Below are 15,438 nucleotides of genomic sequence, written 5' to 3' on the forward strand. Positions count from 1 at the left end.
GTTTGTCCATTATATATAACTATATCATATGATAACCATAACTGATTGGTTACAATAAATTATATCAATATACTGTATATTCCCAAGAAATGTCAGCAGTGTTTATTGTTAACAGCAGAGGGCAGTGTTCTTCTCCTCTCCTTCATTAACACCTGATTGGTGGTACTTACCTTGGAGTGAGCTATAGAGAGTGTGTCCACCCACACACGCCAGCCCCCCCACTCATATTTAATGGCATGGTAGAGCAGGATGCGGAAGATGTTATACACCATTTCTGTGATCTTCTGCTCCTCAGAGTTCTTGGGGTTGATGTAACTCAGAGAGAACATCCAGTCCTGCCATACTGAGCACTGGAGCAGGCACCTACATACAACAGAGAACCAACACATTATCAATACAGCTCTGACACAAAGTAGTCTGCAAAGCACATTATGAAGTACTTTGTGTCGTGCTGTTTGATCATCACTCAGTTCAAGTTTGACTTTTAATAGACTGTATAAGGCAGTTATTTTTAAGCTCTCATTCACAATCTTAATCACAGAAATGATACTGTGTCATAATAGATCATAGTTAGACCATCAGCATTGGCTGATTGATTGACAGACAAAAAGCTAACAATGGTGTCACTGCTGGGAAGAGTGTTGACGTGGCTGTAAATTAGAGAGTGACTTAAAGTGTGCGTGCGTGCGTGCGTGCGTGCGTGCGTTCGTGCGTGCGTGCGTGCGTGCGTGCGTGCGTGCGTAAGAAACATCTGCTCTTGAGAACATAATGATTTATCATCAATTAAACAGAAAACAACAACTAGAGAACAATGTCTCTTTTTTCCTTTTATTTGACACGTTATTCCAGAAGCTAATTGATGCAGGGGGTGAGTGAGAGGCGGGAAGAGTTCCTCTCACCGTCTGTTCTCGCGGCTGTTGCTGAACAATTTGATCATATCAGACAGGAAGAGCCGGTGAACCTCCATCAGCTCAGTACTTGAGGAGGAGTTTTTCAGCAGGGTCGCCACCACCTTCAGAATCACTGATCACACACAGTCACTCTCAATAGGCAGATCAATAAATCAATAGGTATGGCAGAGCACCAATTTTGACAATCAATATTCTTACCTGGATTCTGAATCTTCACCGTAGAGTCAGGTTCAGGATGGGGTTTGTGAACTACTTGTGTGCACACCTGCTCTGTGAGAATCTGATGTGGGAATAAAATATATTATCACACATTCAGGCACCTGTCGTGTAATACTAGGAGTCCTTGGTTAAAAGGGAAGTGTTTCTCAGTACCTCATATAGTGTGTTGTAGGTAGTCACAGACACAGTGCTTGTGTGCAGCATCAGCCTCTCTCCCAGGAGAGTGAAGAGACTGTGTGTGTGCATGATCTCTACCTTCCTCCTTTGGAAAAAAACATACAATTATATGGTAAAGATCAACTAGCCCTGTTAGATCAACATCAACATGCATCAACCTGCCACCCTATGAGCCCCCTACAGGAGCTGGGCTCAGGAGAGAGGTGTCAAAAACAGCCGTTGTCACAGAGCATGCTACTTCCTTACAGGTGTGTAGGATAACGAAGAGGCTCTGTCGTCGGGAAAGGCTCCCAGAGACACTGGAGGTATGGCACAAGTGAGTGGGTTTAAATGTGACAAAGTCCCTATATGCATATATATACCTATATATATATATATATATACACACACCAGTGAGGCTTGTTGTCACAATACTGAGCCAAGGGAGCGGCATGCTGCTGCAACTGCTACAAGACAGGTTGGGAGATTCCTGACAGGCAACGATTTCTGTAGTTTGGCCAGGCTGACAAATTGGGCACTTAAGAAAGGAGTGCAGTTACTTTCCAAAAGGCATAAATATGGAAATTGAGATAAAAGGGCAGAGGGATAATGTCATGTCAGTAAAATGACTGCATTAAACCTTGGAGGAGAACTGGCCTTCTGAATGCTTTTGGGAGTCAATCCAGACAATGGCCATACTTTTCCCCACAGAGGTTGTCTAAAGCCTGGATAGAATGAAATGTGAAATGAAGGTGATGTCACTTAAGTTGAAATATACAGATTTGCCATCTGAGGATGCAGAAGATACAGAATATTTACACAAGAGAGTTTAGAGGTTTTTAAGAGACCAAGTTCTTTTTCTCAGTCTTCTTATCTCACAAAATTAATTTTGTGGAAATCATATGATATTCAATAGAATTCAAACCACAAATCCGATTTGGACCAAAGTCCTACCTGATAATTATTAAGACACAAGGAATCAAAAACAAAAGTCACCCATAAAGTAATATGAAGCTGCGGTTTGGAGTTTTCTTTCTTCCTACTATGTAATGTATTTCTGGTTAACCTTGTAATCTGGATGTTGCCCTGTCCAATGGTATGAGTCACTGAAGTTGTGTGTCTAATGTCCCATTATACAGTGTGATAGTACCAGATTCTGTCCAATAGACTGCACTGTCCCTGCTATTAGGTGAAAAAAGTGAATTTCTCCAAAATACTAAATAAAAGAGATCCCAAGCACTTTGTTTACCATCTCCAGTTTTTTCGAGTTGAGAATATGGCATGAGTCACATGGTCATTGGACTGCCCTGCACTGACCATGTGACTCCTCTGAACTCAACAACTGGAGACGATCAACAAAGCTCGGATTCTCTTTTATTTCGGATTTTGGAGAAATAAGACCCTTGCACAGACTTTGCTGAGTAACTAACGTATATTGAAGAGTCACGAAAGAATTTACAAATGTGTGAACCGGTTGTTTAAATTGGCTCAGTGTAGCATGCCATACTACACACTGGACCAGAGCTAGGCTGAGTTGAGCTGTGCCCTTGGTTGTAGAATTGGTGTGTATAACAGGCAGACAACAGGGATGGTTTAAGCCTACTCACTTGTGACCCAGATGCTTGAGGAAGTAGCCGAGAACTTTAAGGGACTGAACTCGGATACTTTCACTCTTGGAGTCCAGGAGCTTGTAGATTACCCTGGACAGGAACATGCAACATGACAAGCTGTTAATAATACACATCCTTGACAGTTCATATTGCCACATTGATTAAACAATCCTGAGCTAGTGGGTCCAAAATCCAAAACAGTAAATTCTCCGAACTTGCTAGTGGAGTCCATTGGTGATACGCATTTATATTTAACACATGGGGCATATGTTTGATCGTCCATGTCAGAAATGAAATAAATACGTTCATATCATTACATTTCTATGTCGATTTTTTGTTACAGAATACCTGAATTATTCATGAATGTATCATGTAGTGTTGGGAATGTGATTTCATTACATGAAATAAACTCTTAATTTTGCGCATTAACAAGAGGCAACAACAAGAGGCAACAAGGCTTTTGTGTCCCTGGGGGCTCACCGTATTCCATTCCTCTGGTCGAAGGCAGGGATCATGGAGGCTGGGTGCTCAGACATAAGGGCAACCAGGAGCTGCAGTACATCATGTATATTCTCATCCTGGAGAGAGAGAGAGAGAGAAAGAGAGAGAGAGAGAGAGAGAGAGAGAGAGAGAGAGAGAGAGAGAGAGAGAGACACCTGTAGAGTTCAGTATATTATTGTATCATCCCTGTAGGGATCAGGAGTTCTTTAACAACAGAGAAAGAGATTTGAGACACTCACTTCAGCCATAAGCTTACTTTACAGCATCCGACAAATAACTCTCGTAACCAAGAACCTCCCTTGCTGTAAATAGAAACTTGTGTCCTGGTCTCAACAATTGACGGCAGTATTTCAGAGAATCAAATATTACAGTTCTGCTAGGATAGAAATAATGCTGTAGAGTCCTACCTCATGCATTGTTAACAGGTAGTTCAGGATACTCTGTAGTTCATCCTCCTTAACGCCTCGGTCCTGAGAAAAGAAACAAAGCTTAGTACAGACTGAAGAAAACTTTTACCTCTTCTAGTAAAACAATTGGAAAATTACCAGAAATTGATCAATCATTATTGGCAACTTTACTGGAGACTGTACAGTGGGCCAGTGTTTAATATGAGCACACCAACATCACAGCGGTGGTATACCTCAATGCCGCTGCTGCAGCAGACACAAGGTGTGAAGTGCTGCTGAAAGCCACCACAAGGTGGTGATAAGAGCTGTGAAGGATGTTTGAAAAGAGAATGGTTTGCCTCATCCGTTTGCCTTATCAGATAGATCCGCAAAATCAAGTTTATTATAGCAGATCATGAATTGCAGAGATGAACAGTGGAAATGGTTATTTTTTTATCAGGTTATTTTAGCGAGGACCAAGCAATGGAACCAACTCCTATCTACTCTCATACCATCATCACACATTCTTTCACAGTGCAGAGAAACGGGGAAATGTTTTACCCAGTTTTTCAGCTTATGTAATGTAATGTAGTGTATTGATTACAGAATGAAGTCAGGAATTCACATGTGAAACAGGAGCAAGGATGTTGGGTTTCAGTGGAATTGAGACTGGATAGAAAAGTAGCCTACAGTTGTTATCATAAAAACTGTCATAATAGGGTGTGAACATCCACATTTTCAGCAAGGGCAGCTTTCTCTTGTTCACACAATGTAGTAATACTAATAATGCATTTATTTTGTATAATGCTTTTTGAGGGATTGTTTGAAGGGGGAGAGTGTGCTGGATTCTTTGATGTGGTTTGGGAGTGTCCCAATGTGAGTGGAGGCTGCAGTGAAGAAAGTCCGGTCCCCCCACTAAAACACTGCTGAATCATACATCTTTCTGGTCATAACTGGTGACATTATTTAATATTTGGGGGATGTTAAATAAAAGTGTACCAGCCAGTGATAACTGACATATTAGCAGTAGGCCTATCTGTAGCTATCTTGTTGTATACTGTTTGATAACAGTTCTCTAAAATATGTAACATTTTGGTTACAGTACAATCAATCAATCAATCTTCTATGAACCAATAGAATTTGCGGAGCTCAATTTAATTCCCCCTTCACCTTCCCCCACCAATTTGTTAACTATGGCCAGTAACTGGACACAATATGCTGGTTTGTGCTGTTATTAGATTTTTATTCAACACTGACATTCTTGATCACATTCTGGTTGATGGGAGAATAACATAGTGGTTAGTGTGAGTGACAAGCATGAAATGATCGGGTCTCCGGTAAATGACACAAGGCCTACAGCTGATTCACCCGAGTGCACCCGCCTGGACTGGACAGCTCTGATCATGAGAGCGTTGCATATATTTGTCTGTATATCAATCCCACCCAACTCATCCAAACCTGCACTACACTCTAATAGGAGCCTATGCAAATGCCCCCACTACACAAAATGATCACATATAGGCTTTAGGAGTAGTCTAACCAGTGTGATATCTAGACTGCCAGAGCGCAAGTTGGTATATCGGTATATTAAGGAGTGAGTTAACACATATGTTCTCTATGACAACTGCACCGCAACATGGAAACATACGTAGGCTAACATTAGACAGATCACAGAAGCTTGACGAACATATCTGCTGCGATAAGTGGGTCATGATGGCCAGTGAATTACAATATAGTGGGGGAAGGTGTGGAGTGGGGGAAGGTGAGCAAATTTGTCAGCAAATGTGGGCTGATGTCACAGTCATCTTCTGCTGTTCTATATAGGTTGTTATCACTAAGTGTCACAATAGGCTCTGCCAAATCCATGCACACTTTATCGACTAACATCAACTAACATATCTGAAAGCGTTGAGAAGTAAGCTAGGCGTTTGTTTGTTTGTGCTGAACTATGTTGTTAATGAATTTTTTTAACCATTTTGGAAAGCTGACAGATGCTGCACTGTGAAATTCCTGTTGCAAGCGCATTCTGTGTTTGGTATAGAGTCTGTCCCTTGTTATTATGGAGTTTACATGGAATACACAGTTTAATCACTTCAGATGAGAACAGAGATTCCCCATTATTGATCATAGCAGACAGATTGCAACAGATTGAAGGGTAATTGCTGTTTGTGTAGGAACCCGGCTGGTTGATGCCACCCAGAATGGAAGTCTATTTTATGCCTGGTGTTTAAATCTTCCTTCTTTCTGCCTTGCCCTGGAGCTTTGGGGCTAAGATGTTACTAGAGAAAGTGGCAGGATAATCATTATTATTTGCAAAAATGGCCCATGTTAAGATGCTGCCAACAGACTCTAAACAACTGTGATGTACAAAACAAACTTGAACTACAGCAGCATTGCATGGACATATGTTTCCTAAGTAATTACAAATAGTGCCATTCTGTAATGCAGAACCAAGCCCCTACCCATTTGTTTCTGGGAAGAAGTTTGTAAAAATATATTTTAGAGCAAACAATAACAATTGAAAACAAAGCAACAGGTTCTCTTTCCGAAGTGGTTGAGAGGGACACAACGAAAACAAGTTTATACATTCAGTGTCTTTCTTGTCCTCTTCAAAGACAGGAAGAGCCATATGGCTCAGAGATCAGGTGAAAGGTGAGATTTACCTTGAGGATGAGCTGCTTGAGGAAGAGCAGCATGAACGCCCGCAGAGAGATGATCTCCTTCTGGGAGGGCCGGGGTCCATCTGCAGAGACAGGACTTCTGATAAATAACTCTCACACACAAGCTGTTGACATGGCACACAAAAACGAATATCTCATTCAGTCAACATACAGAACAGAGCAGAACAGCATAGCACAGGCTGAGGGAAGTGAGGTCAGTCATTCAGACCTCGTCCCAAGCACAGTGTAGAGGCCATCCCAGGATGTAGAGCACAGCCTCAGCTGTCTGTATGAGGTCACAGTGGCAACCAGCCCGTCACACTGGCCAAAATCTTATTAAAGCTGCGGGGAGTGAAGTCTGTCAGCTCAAAGTCAAGCGGGTCATCACTCTAAAGTTAATTTCACGTCACATGTGCAATCCATCGCTGTCACGAACCTCATCCAACAACTGACAAAAAGCTGAAAACATGAAGGTATGCTACCCAAATAAAGATGAATGATAAAACATGGCACATTACGGAGTGCTAGACACTAGAGCTCATTTATTTGACATTTGTCTGATGCAATTAAATTTCCTTGGCTCCTATGTTGTTTTATACCACACACAAGTAAGAGGCTTGAATAAGTCCATTGATGGGTTGCTGCCATAGAGATTTAAATATAACACCAAGCTATTCTTGTACCTAGGCAACAAATGGGAAAATGTCAAGCATTATCATCAGTGACAGACAACAGAAACATAAGTGCAGTAGGGATTAGAAATACTCTACAAGAGTGACCCCACTCTGACTGTGGAGCTGGAGAGTTGTGTCATACATTAATCCTCTCATCTCTAATTCATACTGGGCAGGGACACACAGTCACTGACAGATCCAAATTTCCCTGTGCATTACCTGCCTGTAACTGGGCAAAAAGAGGAGCACATAGCTTTCCTAAGAGAAACACATTGCCCTATCCCAAGCACTGCTCTGGCGATCGAGGAGGACACCTGACCATCCTGGTTCATCCCCAGCAATCAATGCAATCAATGTTGAGGCTCACCTGTAGCTCAGGAGAAATCTAACAGCCATTGCAGTCAACACTGATTAATAGAGTGAAGGTGGAAAACACGGTGCAGGGACAGAACCCAACAAAGCCGGGACGATAAGAGCATCATCACCATACCTGCTGCATCCAAGTTAATCACAACCATTTACACATACCGTCTCTTTTGTTGTCTCCCATTCTTTTTTATTGTTTTAGTCCACGTGCCCCAAGGGCATCACAAAGAAAGAGGAGTTTGAAGTTTCTTGATACAGTAAATTATTAATGTTCACGGAATACTGTGGTTCCTGTTCACTTCCACAAACCATCCCATTATATTGAACTTGATAAAAAAAAATACAAATAATAAAAAAGTGTTTTCTATTTAATTCCTGAATTCGATTAGATATAAAAGACGGTAATAGCTTTGGCTAATATACCAAAGGCCAGATCAATAGTCATTCTTATCATAGTGAAGATACATATGTTCTCAGCCCTTTGTAGGATGCGCCAATATTTGCAGGGCTCTTATCCAAATTGATCTGTTCTGGGCGCTCGGAGCATGTAGCGGCCTGAAATTAGAAATCGATATCACTTCACAGGATATAAACATCATGAGAGGGTCTGAGGACAGACAGGCTATAATCAGGAAGTTGTGTCTTACATAAGTCTAATCCAACACACTCAAGGTGCACACAGAAATTAATTCACATGAGTGTGTGTGCAGTGGGGACTGAGAGTTGAGCAATGGGCATCTGTGACAGCTTGCAGTGATTTTGTGTGTGAGAGAAATGATACATTGCTTGGTTTAATTTGATGGCACTCTTTATTTGCAGATGCCTTGAGCATTTCCAGAGACAGAGTGGCTACCTGAAGCAGCCCTCTTTAAAAAGTCTTCCCTTTGTTCCTATAATTGAACACTTCATTATCTCTTTGTCTGTCTCTTTGTTTAGGCATTGCTCACTTGAGAGAAACTAAAAAACAACTGTGGTCTGACTAATTAAGAATAGATCAATGGAAGCAGACTTACTCTGAAAATTACCTACAGTATCTGGCAAGGATGTAATCCATTGCTAGATATATTTTACACTCTCTCTCTCTCCCCACACCTTAACATCTCCCAGGGATTCTAATACAATTAACAACACATGTATACATACAGTATGTGTTTGGAAAGGCTACAGTACATCTATGGTAAGATTAATTTGAAAGCTTGTCATCTTTTTTTACATAAGAGATAGCTGGTTCACAAATATGGATTAACATCCCTTAATGGAGTATTTGTGTGTCTGTGTGTGAGTAGCTCAGGAAATCTCCACATTAATTCCAGACCATGCCTGTATTGAAGCACTGGTACAGCCTAAGGCAGAAATATCTGCTTTGTCTCCACTAGATTAGGCTATGTGCAACTAGCACTGTGTTCATCAAATATTAATAAAACTGTGTCTAAGCATTCTAGCACATACTGTAACTATAGACATTTTGTAGTGGTGATGGCACAGTTTAAGATGAGCTACTGTGCAGAGATGTTGAGCTTATGTACTGTAGCAGGTGCTTTCTCTGTTCTTCTCTTCTAGGTCCCTTGTGGCAAATATCTGTTGGTATGTCACCAGTCTGCCACTGTGGGTTCCATCATCATCATGCCACTAAAGACTATGCATCATGAAGAGAAGTAAGATATGAGGGTTTGCTCTACTGTCTACACCGACTTGAAAAGTCCAGAGTAAGCATGTTGTCCCCCATGAATGATGTAGTGGCCCTCCTTGTGTGAATTGGTGACAATTATTCAAACGTACAGTTGGCCGTGCTGCCGGTGTGATGATGTCGCAAAGGCACACGTTGGCACTTGTGAGTATTTTTTTCAGGTCATTCACCTCATCAAAACAACCACCATCGCAGTTGGAAAAGGACTGTGAGATGAGTTATTTTGAGTATTAACTCATAGTGAAATAATGTTTCTCAGTTGATTTCCATTATATATATATATATATCCTAATAAAATAAAATAAAACTATTATTTTAAAATAGATATTTTAACTGAACTAACTAAACACATCTATTTCATCTAAATTGTTGAACGTGATAACATATGGCTAACTGTGACATGTGAAATTATTATTTGTAAGTTTATTGTACATTGTGTATGACATTTCGATAAAGAATGAAACTGATGCAGAAATAAAAATACAGTAAAGTGTTTATTTAAGGTTGTACATAAGACATACATGTACACTACAACAGCACAGGAGGACACATTGATCCTGTCCTTGATGCTTCTCCGGTCTCCATCGGTCATGTTTGGAAACTTTGTGTCCATGAGGAAGTCCTGAGATTGAGAGGAAAGCCCCACTCGCCCCAGGAACCATCCCAATTGGTGTTGGTCACCCACTCTCTGTACCGCTTTTAAGGTATGGCCTTGAGGAACAGCAGGTAGCCATAACGGTCTGGATGGCTGGCACACAGCCTGTATATGACTTCTGTAGGTCCCTGGTGAAAAATCAGCAACGGTGATGCTGGGGTGATTGTTCACAGGAGTGAGTCAGCCTTGAGGGGGAGGTGGGCGGATTGTAGCGTATTTGGCACTCATAATCATTTCCCATTAACAAACAAAAGTATGACAATTTATCTAGCCACTGGAGAAATACAATTCGAAAGATCCCACTCCTCCCTTAGAACAGTAAAGTTCTTCATTTAATGAATTCCGTTCACAGAAGATTGACCTGCAAACATTGTCTGTAAAATAATCGTCCTCCCTAATCTTGAACAACACCTCCCAAATAGGCAATGAAATTATGATAATGTGTGCACAAAATCAAATTAATGTGTGCACAAAATTAATGTGTGCACAAAATTAAGGCTGATGTAATGTTGATAAGGGAGGGTAATCTTTTCCATTACAATGAGTGTGAGAGAATGGGAGAGGGATGCATGAGTGTGCAGGACGCTATTGAATGTGTTTCTGTCACCTTGATTACTTCAATGTTACTCTCCTCCTGTGCACTTGCGTTATAAACTTTAATTTGTTGGCTATATTGTAGCAACCTCATGATGGGTATAGGGCGGGTAAATTTGAGTATCATGCCCAGGGTGGGTATGTACTGTAAATAGCCACTCTAAACATATCGATGTTACATTGAACTGGTTAATGGAATATGAATGAGAGTCATCCAGTATGCTGTAATAGAAATAACACCATGCTCATTGCCTGCACGTCTCCATTTCACTCTACATATTTCGGGAAAAATACATGGCTGTAGTCAGATGGACCCTGTAGCCTATATTGATGATTTGTGTAAATTGCATTTGTATTAATTTGCGTTGAGAGCCTCAGGTATTCAATAGTCATGCAAAAGGCTCTAAAACGCTGTTTGTATTTGCAGCAATACGGAATTAACTAAACCAAAGGGAATACATTTCTGCTATCATAAAATGTCCATTCCAGTGAGCTATATGGAAAAAAAGACACACCTCTGCTGAGGAAAACATTGAAGAGAGATGTGGCCAAATTAGTTGTCAATAATGGTTGTCATTTTTACCAACATGGCCTTAAAATAGTGTCCTATTCATTAGAAAAAATATCCGACTCTGCCTCTCTTGCCAGAGAAAATGGTTAGAATGGAAGAGGATGGTTACAGCCACCTAAAATCCAGTGTGACTGGAGTGAGATGTGTTTTTGTAATTGTTTATTGTTGAAACTAAAAGTTCCCGAGCCAGCCAGGAGTTGAATGTTTAATCTTAGGATATACTGATGGGGGAGGGTAATCTTTTTCTTAATCATTTCCAATTAACAAACAATGGTGTGACAATTTATACAGCAGGCTCTCCCTCTTCAAACGATCCCTCAAAAATTGCTGAAAATGTGGATGTTCACACACTATGTTATGGAAAATACATTTGAAGGATATAATGTACCCAAGGGGCCTCACAGACCGTGACAGGTGCAATATCCCCTGAGACAGGAAGCCGTAGATGGTATTAGACCAGTTTTTTTTTAGCCGTTATTGGAAAAAGGTATTATTGTTCCATGTCCTGACAGCCTTTTCTCGTACTCCCATCTTCCCCGTAAAAAAGGCCAAACAGGAAGGCCAACCACAGACCTGGCGCTTTGTTCGGGATCTTAAAAAGGTTAATGAAGCAGTCCAAGCACGAGCCCCTATTGTTCCGGATCCATATACTAATTACACATATACCCAGTAATGCTACATTTCTCAGTGGTCGACCTAGCTAATGCGTTCTTCAGTATTCCTGTACATAAAGATTCCAGTTCTGGTTCGCATTTTGCTTTAAGGATAAGTCATATAACATACACACATATATATATATATATATATATATATATATATATATATATATATATATATATATATATATATATATATATATATATATATATGTATGGTCTAGAGCCCCTATGGGCTACGTTGAATGTCCAGCAGTATTTGGGGCAGCTATAAGAGATTAGTGTCTATTTAGTAAGAATTTAGTATTGAAACAGGGTAGCACCCTGATCCAATATGTTGATGATCTTCTGATCTGTTCAACTGTCAGAAGAACATTGTGGCTCTGTTAAAATATTTGGCAGAACAGAGCCACAAGGCAAGCTTGCAGAAATTACAGTTTGTAAAAGGGTTGTTGTTGTTGTTTTTTGGGCCATCAGCTCACCCGGGAGAGCAAAAGCCTGAGTACAAACAGAATAGACTCGAGCACTAAAATACCTAAGCCAATTACTATTCTTTTTTGGTTTGGGTTAGCCCAAATGATAACCCGTGTTTACCAAAATGTTTATTTTATTTTTTATAAAGTGTTGTCACATGGAGAAGATCATGAGTCAAAAGGGGGGAAGACGGATATGGTAAATAAGCATTGATTCATTCACAGAATTTGGCATAACGTAGAAAGAGGAATGGTTCCCCAATCAAGCCATCCTCCCCCTGATGGCCCATTTGATCATGTTATGATGGATTTGTCGAGTTAAACCCCTGCGCGGGAAAGAAATATTGTTTAGTTTTTGTGGACATGTTTTCTAAATGGGTTGAGGTTTTCCCATTAGGAAAAGCAGATTGTGGCGAAAGCATTGTTAACTGAAGTAGTGCCACAATGGGGAATCCCTAGGAAATTGTTCAGTGACAATGGGTCACACTTAAACGAGGCAGTACAGAAAATGTCTGAATACTTAGGGGTGGACTTGGAAACTCACTGCTCTTATCATCCCCAGAGTGGAGGGGCAGTGGAGAGGGAGAACAGGACAATTAAAATGGAACTGACAAAAGTGTGTGAAGAAACCGGACTGAACTGAGTTAAAGCTCTCCCATTGAGAGGAAGGCCTAGGGCAAAGTACAGCCTGTCTCCTCATGAGATACTGACTGGTAAACCAAGGAACACAGGAATAGGTCCACCACATAATGGGTGTGCGCTAACCATTGAATATGCTAACATACTGTACTAACTTGACCAAAGTTTTAAAAGAGCATCTACAGAACCGTGAATGAGGCACTCCCCACACCACTAGGGGGACCTGTCCACGACATCCGACCAGGGGAGTGGGTGCTGATCGAGAACTGCAGGACAAAGCACTGGAGCAGTCCACGGTGGTTGGGGCCCTTCCAGGTACATCTTGTCACGCAGTCCGCAGTGAAAGTAGCAGAGAGAGGCACGTGGGTACATGCCACAAACTGCAAGAAGGCACCACCGCTGGAGAGACCAGACGTCAGCAGGCAGACAGGGAGCGACAAAACGAGACCAGACATCAGTGGCCAGACCAGGGACGACATGACGGGATCAGGCCCACACAGTACAACAGACACACACAACACTAGCAGCCCACAGGCTAAGGGGACACGGATGTTGCCAAAGGAAAGAAAGTAACACACAAATCTAGGAGAGTTAAGAGAGGCTACTAACTGTCCCTAACTAAGGATCCATAACTCAAAAGACTGCCTATCTGAATAACTAACTAAACTACTCTAACCAAGGACATCAAAATGTACATGGTTGGCAACCACCCCTTACCTAGTGTGTCTAGACAATAGTTCCACCTACGTGTGAGAGTATAGAGGCCTCTGTCTTACCTGCCCAAGGGCCTGGACCATACATACAACTACTTACACACACACAATCCAAGTAGGGGAAAGTGTCAATGGAGCTATCAACATGTGTCAAAAATGGCATGAGCTCACGAAGAGCAAGACTGGCAAGAAACACACAGCTTAAATACTAAAATGAAGGGAGTTGATTGGGGCCGGACTGGGATGGCAGGTGATTAGGATGATTGGCAGCAGGTGCAGCAATGGGAGTGGTGATGTCATCCTATAAGTGAAGAGGGAAAACAGAACACAGACACAGACAAACCTATGTGGAACGTAACAATGGGGCAAGTGCCATGGGGGGACTTCTATAGCTAAGTTGCTGGTTACCATATGTACAATTACTAATTTTTTGATGACCTGTTGTATATTGATGTTGGTGGTTTGCTAGGCATGTACAAGGAGGGCGGCCACCCACATAATGAAAGTTAACATTGTACTCGAAGGAATGGAGACAGGAGACGACCTTTATAACCTGAATGCCTCCCCGAGTACAACTGGATGTGTGATGTGGACCAGGGGGAACATGATAACCTCCGTCCCATGAAATATGATACTTAGGCTGAATTGTTGTTAACATTCAAGGAATTAAATGATAAAAGGAGGGATTGTTATGGAAAATACATTGTAGAACTGTTTGAAGGATATACACTTTCAAATGACTGATAGAATTGTTTGAAGGATATACACTTTAATATGACTGATACAACTTGTGTAAATACTGTGATTACATTTTCTCTTGCTACACCTCTAAAGTTCTATAGCCATTGTTCTGAGAAACGCCATATGAGGGGGAGCGCGAGAACCAATCAGACTCATCTTGCTGACAGGAAGGTGGATAAGTGTGAAATATTAAACACCGATTGATCAGTGAGAAAGCACAGATTGATCAGTAAGAAAGTCTCCCCATTGTTCTTTCTCTCTCGCCACCTCTCACGTAAGCACAAGCTCGCAGGTGATAGCCTTGGCGACGCCTGGCATTATGTTTCATCTGTATAAAAGACAACCCTGATAATCGCCTCTTCAGACTTGCCCTAAACAGACCCCCGGATTTACGCTCAGCTGCTGTTAGGTTCTTGTCTCTTGTTTGCAAGCAATAATAAATACCGGACTCAAATATTGTGGCTACTCAGGACTTTGTTTCTTGAATCTCACCTCCGAAGAGCTAAAGTACAGAGTGGTGAATCCTAGACATCCACCACAACTATTATAAAGGTAAGCTACTTTTCTACCCAGTCTCAATCCCACTTAAATCCAACATACTGTACTTACTGTTGTCACATATGAAAATTCCTAACTTCATTCTGTAATCATTCTGTTACATTAACAAAGCGGGCACGCACTTATTCATGTTAGACTGCGCCAAAACATTTCCCCGTTTCTCTGTGCTGTGAGAGAATGCATGATCTGCAATTCATGAGCTACTATAATAAACTTGATTTTGCCCAACGATGTGTCTGATGAGGCAAACCATTCTCTTTTCAAACATCCTTCACAGCTCTTCTCACTTTCGGCAGCACTTCACAGGGCGTGCACGGTGTGCCGGCAGCTTTGAAGTGAAGTGACTGTGTGCAGGGATTAAACCCCTGCCATCTATATGTTTTGTGGATTAATGAGAGAGAGAATAAAAACAAATGTATTGCTCAAACGGTACAGGAGATATGCTTGTTCAAAGTTTGGAATTTCAGTTGTACCTATAGCATCCCATTTGGGCAAATCAGTATAATTTCACTAATTGTGTAAATTGTCCCAGTGGTGTCTGAGATATCACAAGTGACATATGAACATACAGAGACAGAGTCAGAGTCACCTCCCAAATTTCATTGTGGGGGAGAAAAACTGAGTTCTCTCTCTCCATGTAGGAGACAGGGGATGAGAAAGGGATTAAA

At 41.3% G+C, this 15,438-nt stretch overlaps 1 protein-coding gene across 7 annotated transcripts in view; it reads right to left on the minus strand.

The window, feature by feature from the left end:
- The window catches only part of LOC310822746 (neurobeachin), a gene marked incomplete at its 5' end in the record, with an annotated part of 231,677 nt that overhangs the window by 127,316 nt on the left and 88,923 nt on the right, over positions 1–15,438 (minus strand). For all 7 annotated transcript variants that reach the window (XM_083695211.1, XM_083695209.1, XM_083695208.1 and 4 more), the window contains 8 exons: positions 171–363; positions 900–1,023; positions 1,110–1,191; positions 1,284–1,392; positions 2,894–2,986; positions 3,377–3,474; positions 3,805–3,867; positions 6,447–6,526. In XM_083695211.1, coding sequence (XP_083551337.1) covers positions 171–363; positions 900–1,023; positions 1,110–1,191; positions 1,284–1,392; positions 2,894–2,986; positions 3,377–3,474; positions 3,805–3,867; positions 6,447–6,526 — 842 coding nt within the window. The remainder of the gene's footprint in view (positions 1–170; positions 364–899; positions 1,024–1,109; positions 1,192–1,283; positions 1,393–2,893; positions 2,987–3,376; positions 3,475–3,804; positions 3,868–6,446; positions 6,527–15,438) is intronic.

Source organism: Argentina silus, assembly GCF_951799395.1.
Source record: "Argentina silus genome assembly, chromosome: X".
In the NCBI taxonomy this organism is placed as follows: Eukaryota; Metazoa; Chordata; class Actinopteri; order Argentiniformes; family Argentinidae; genus Argentina; species Argentina silus.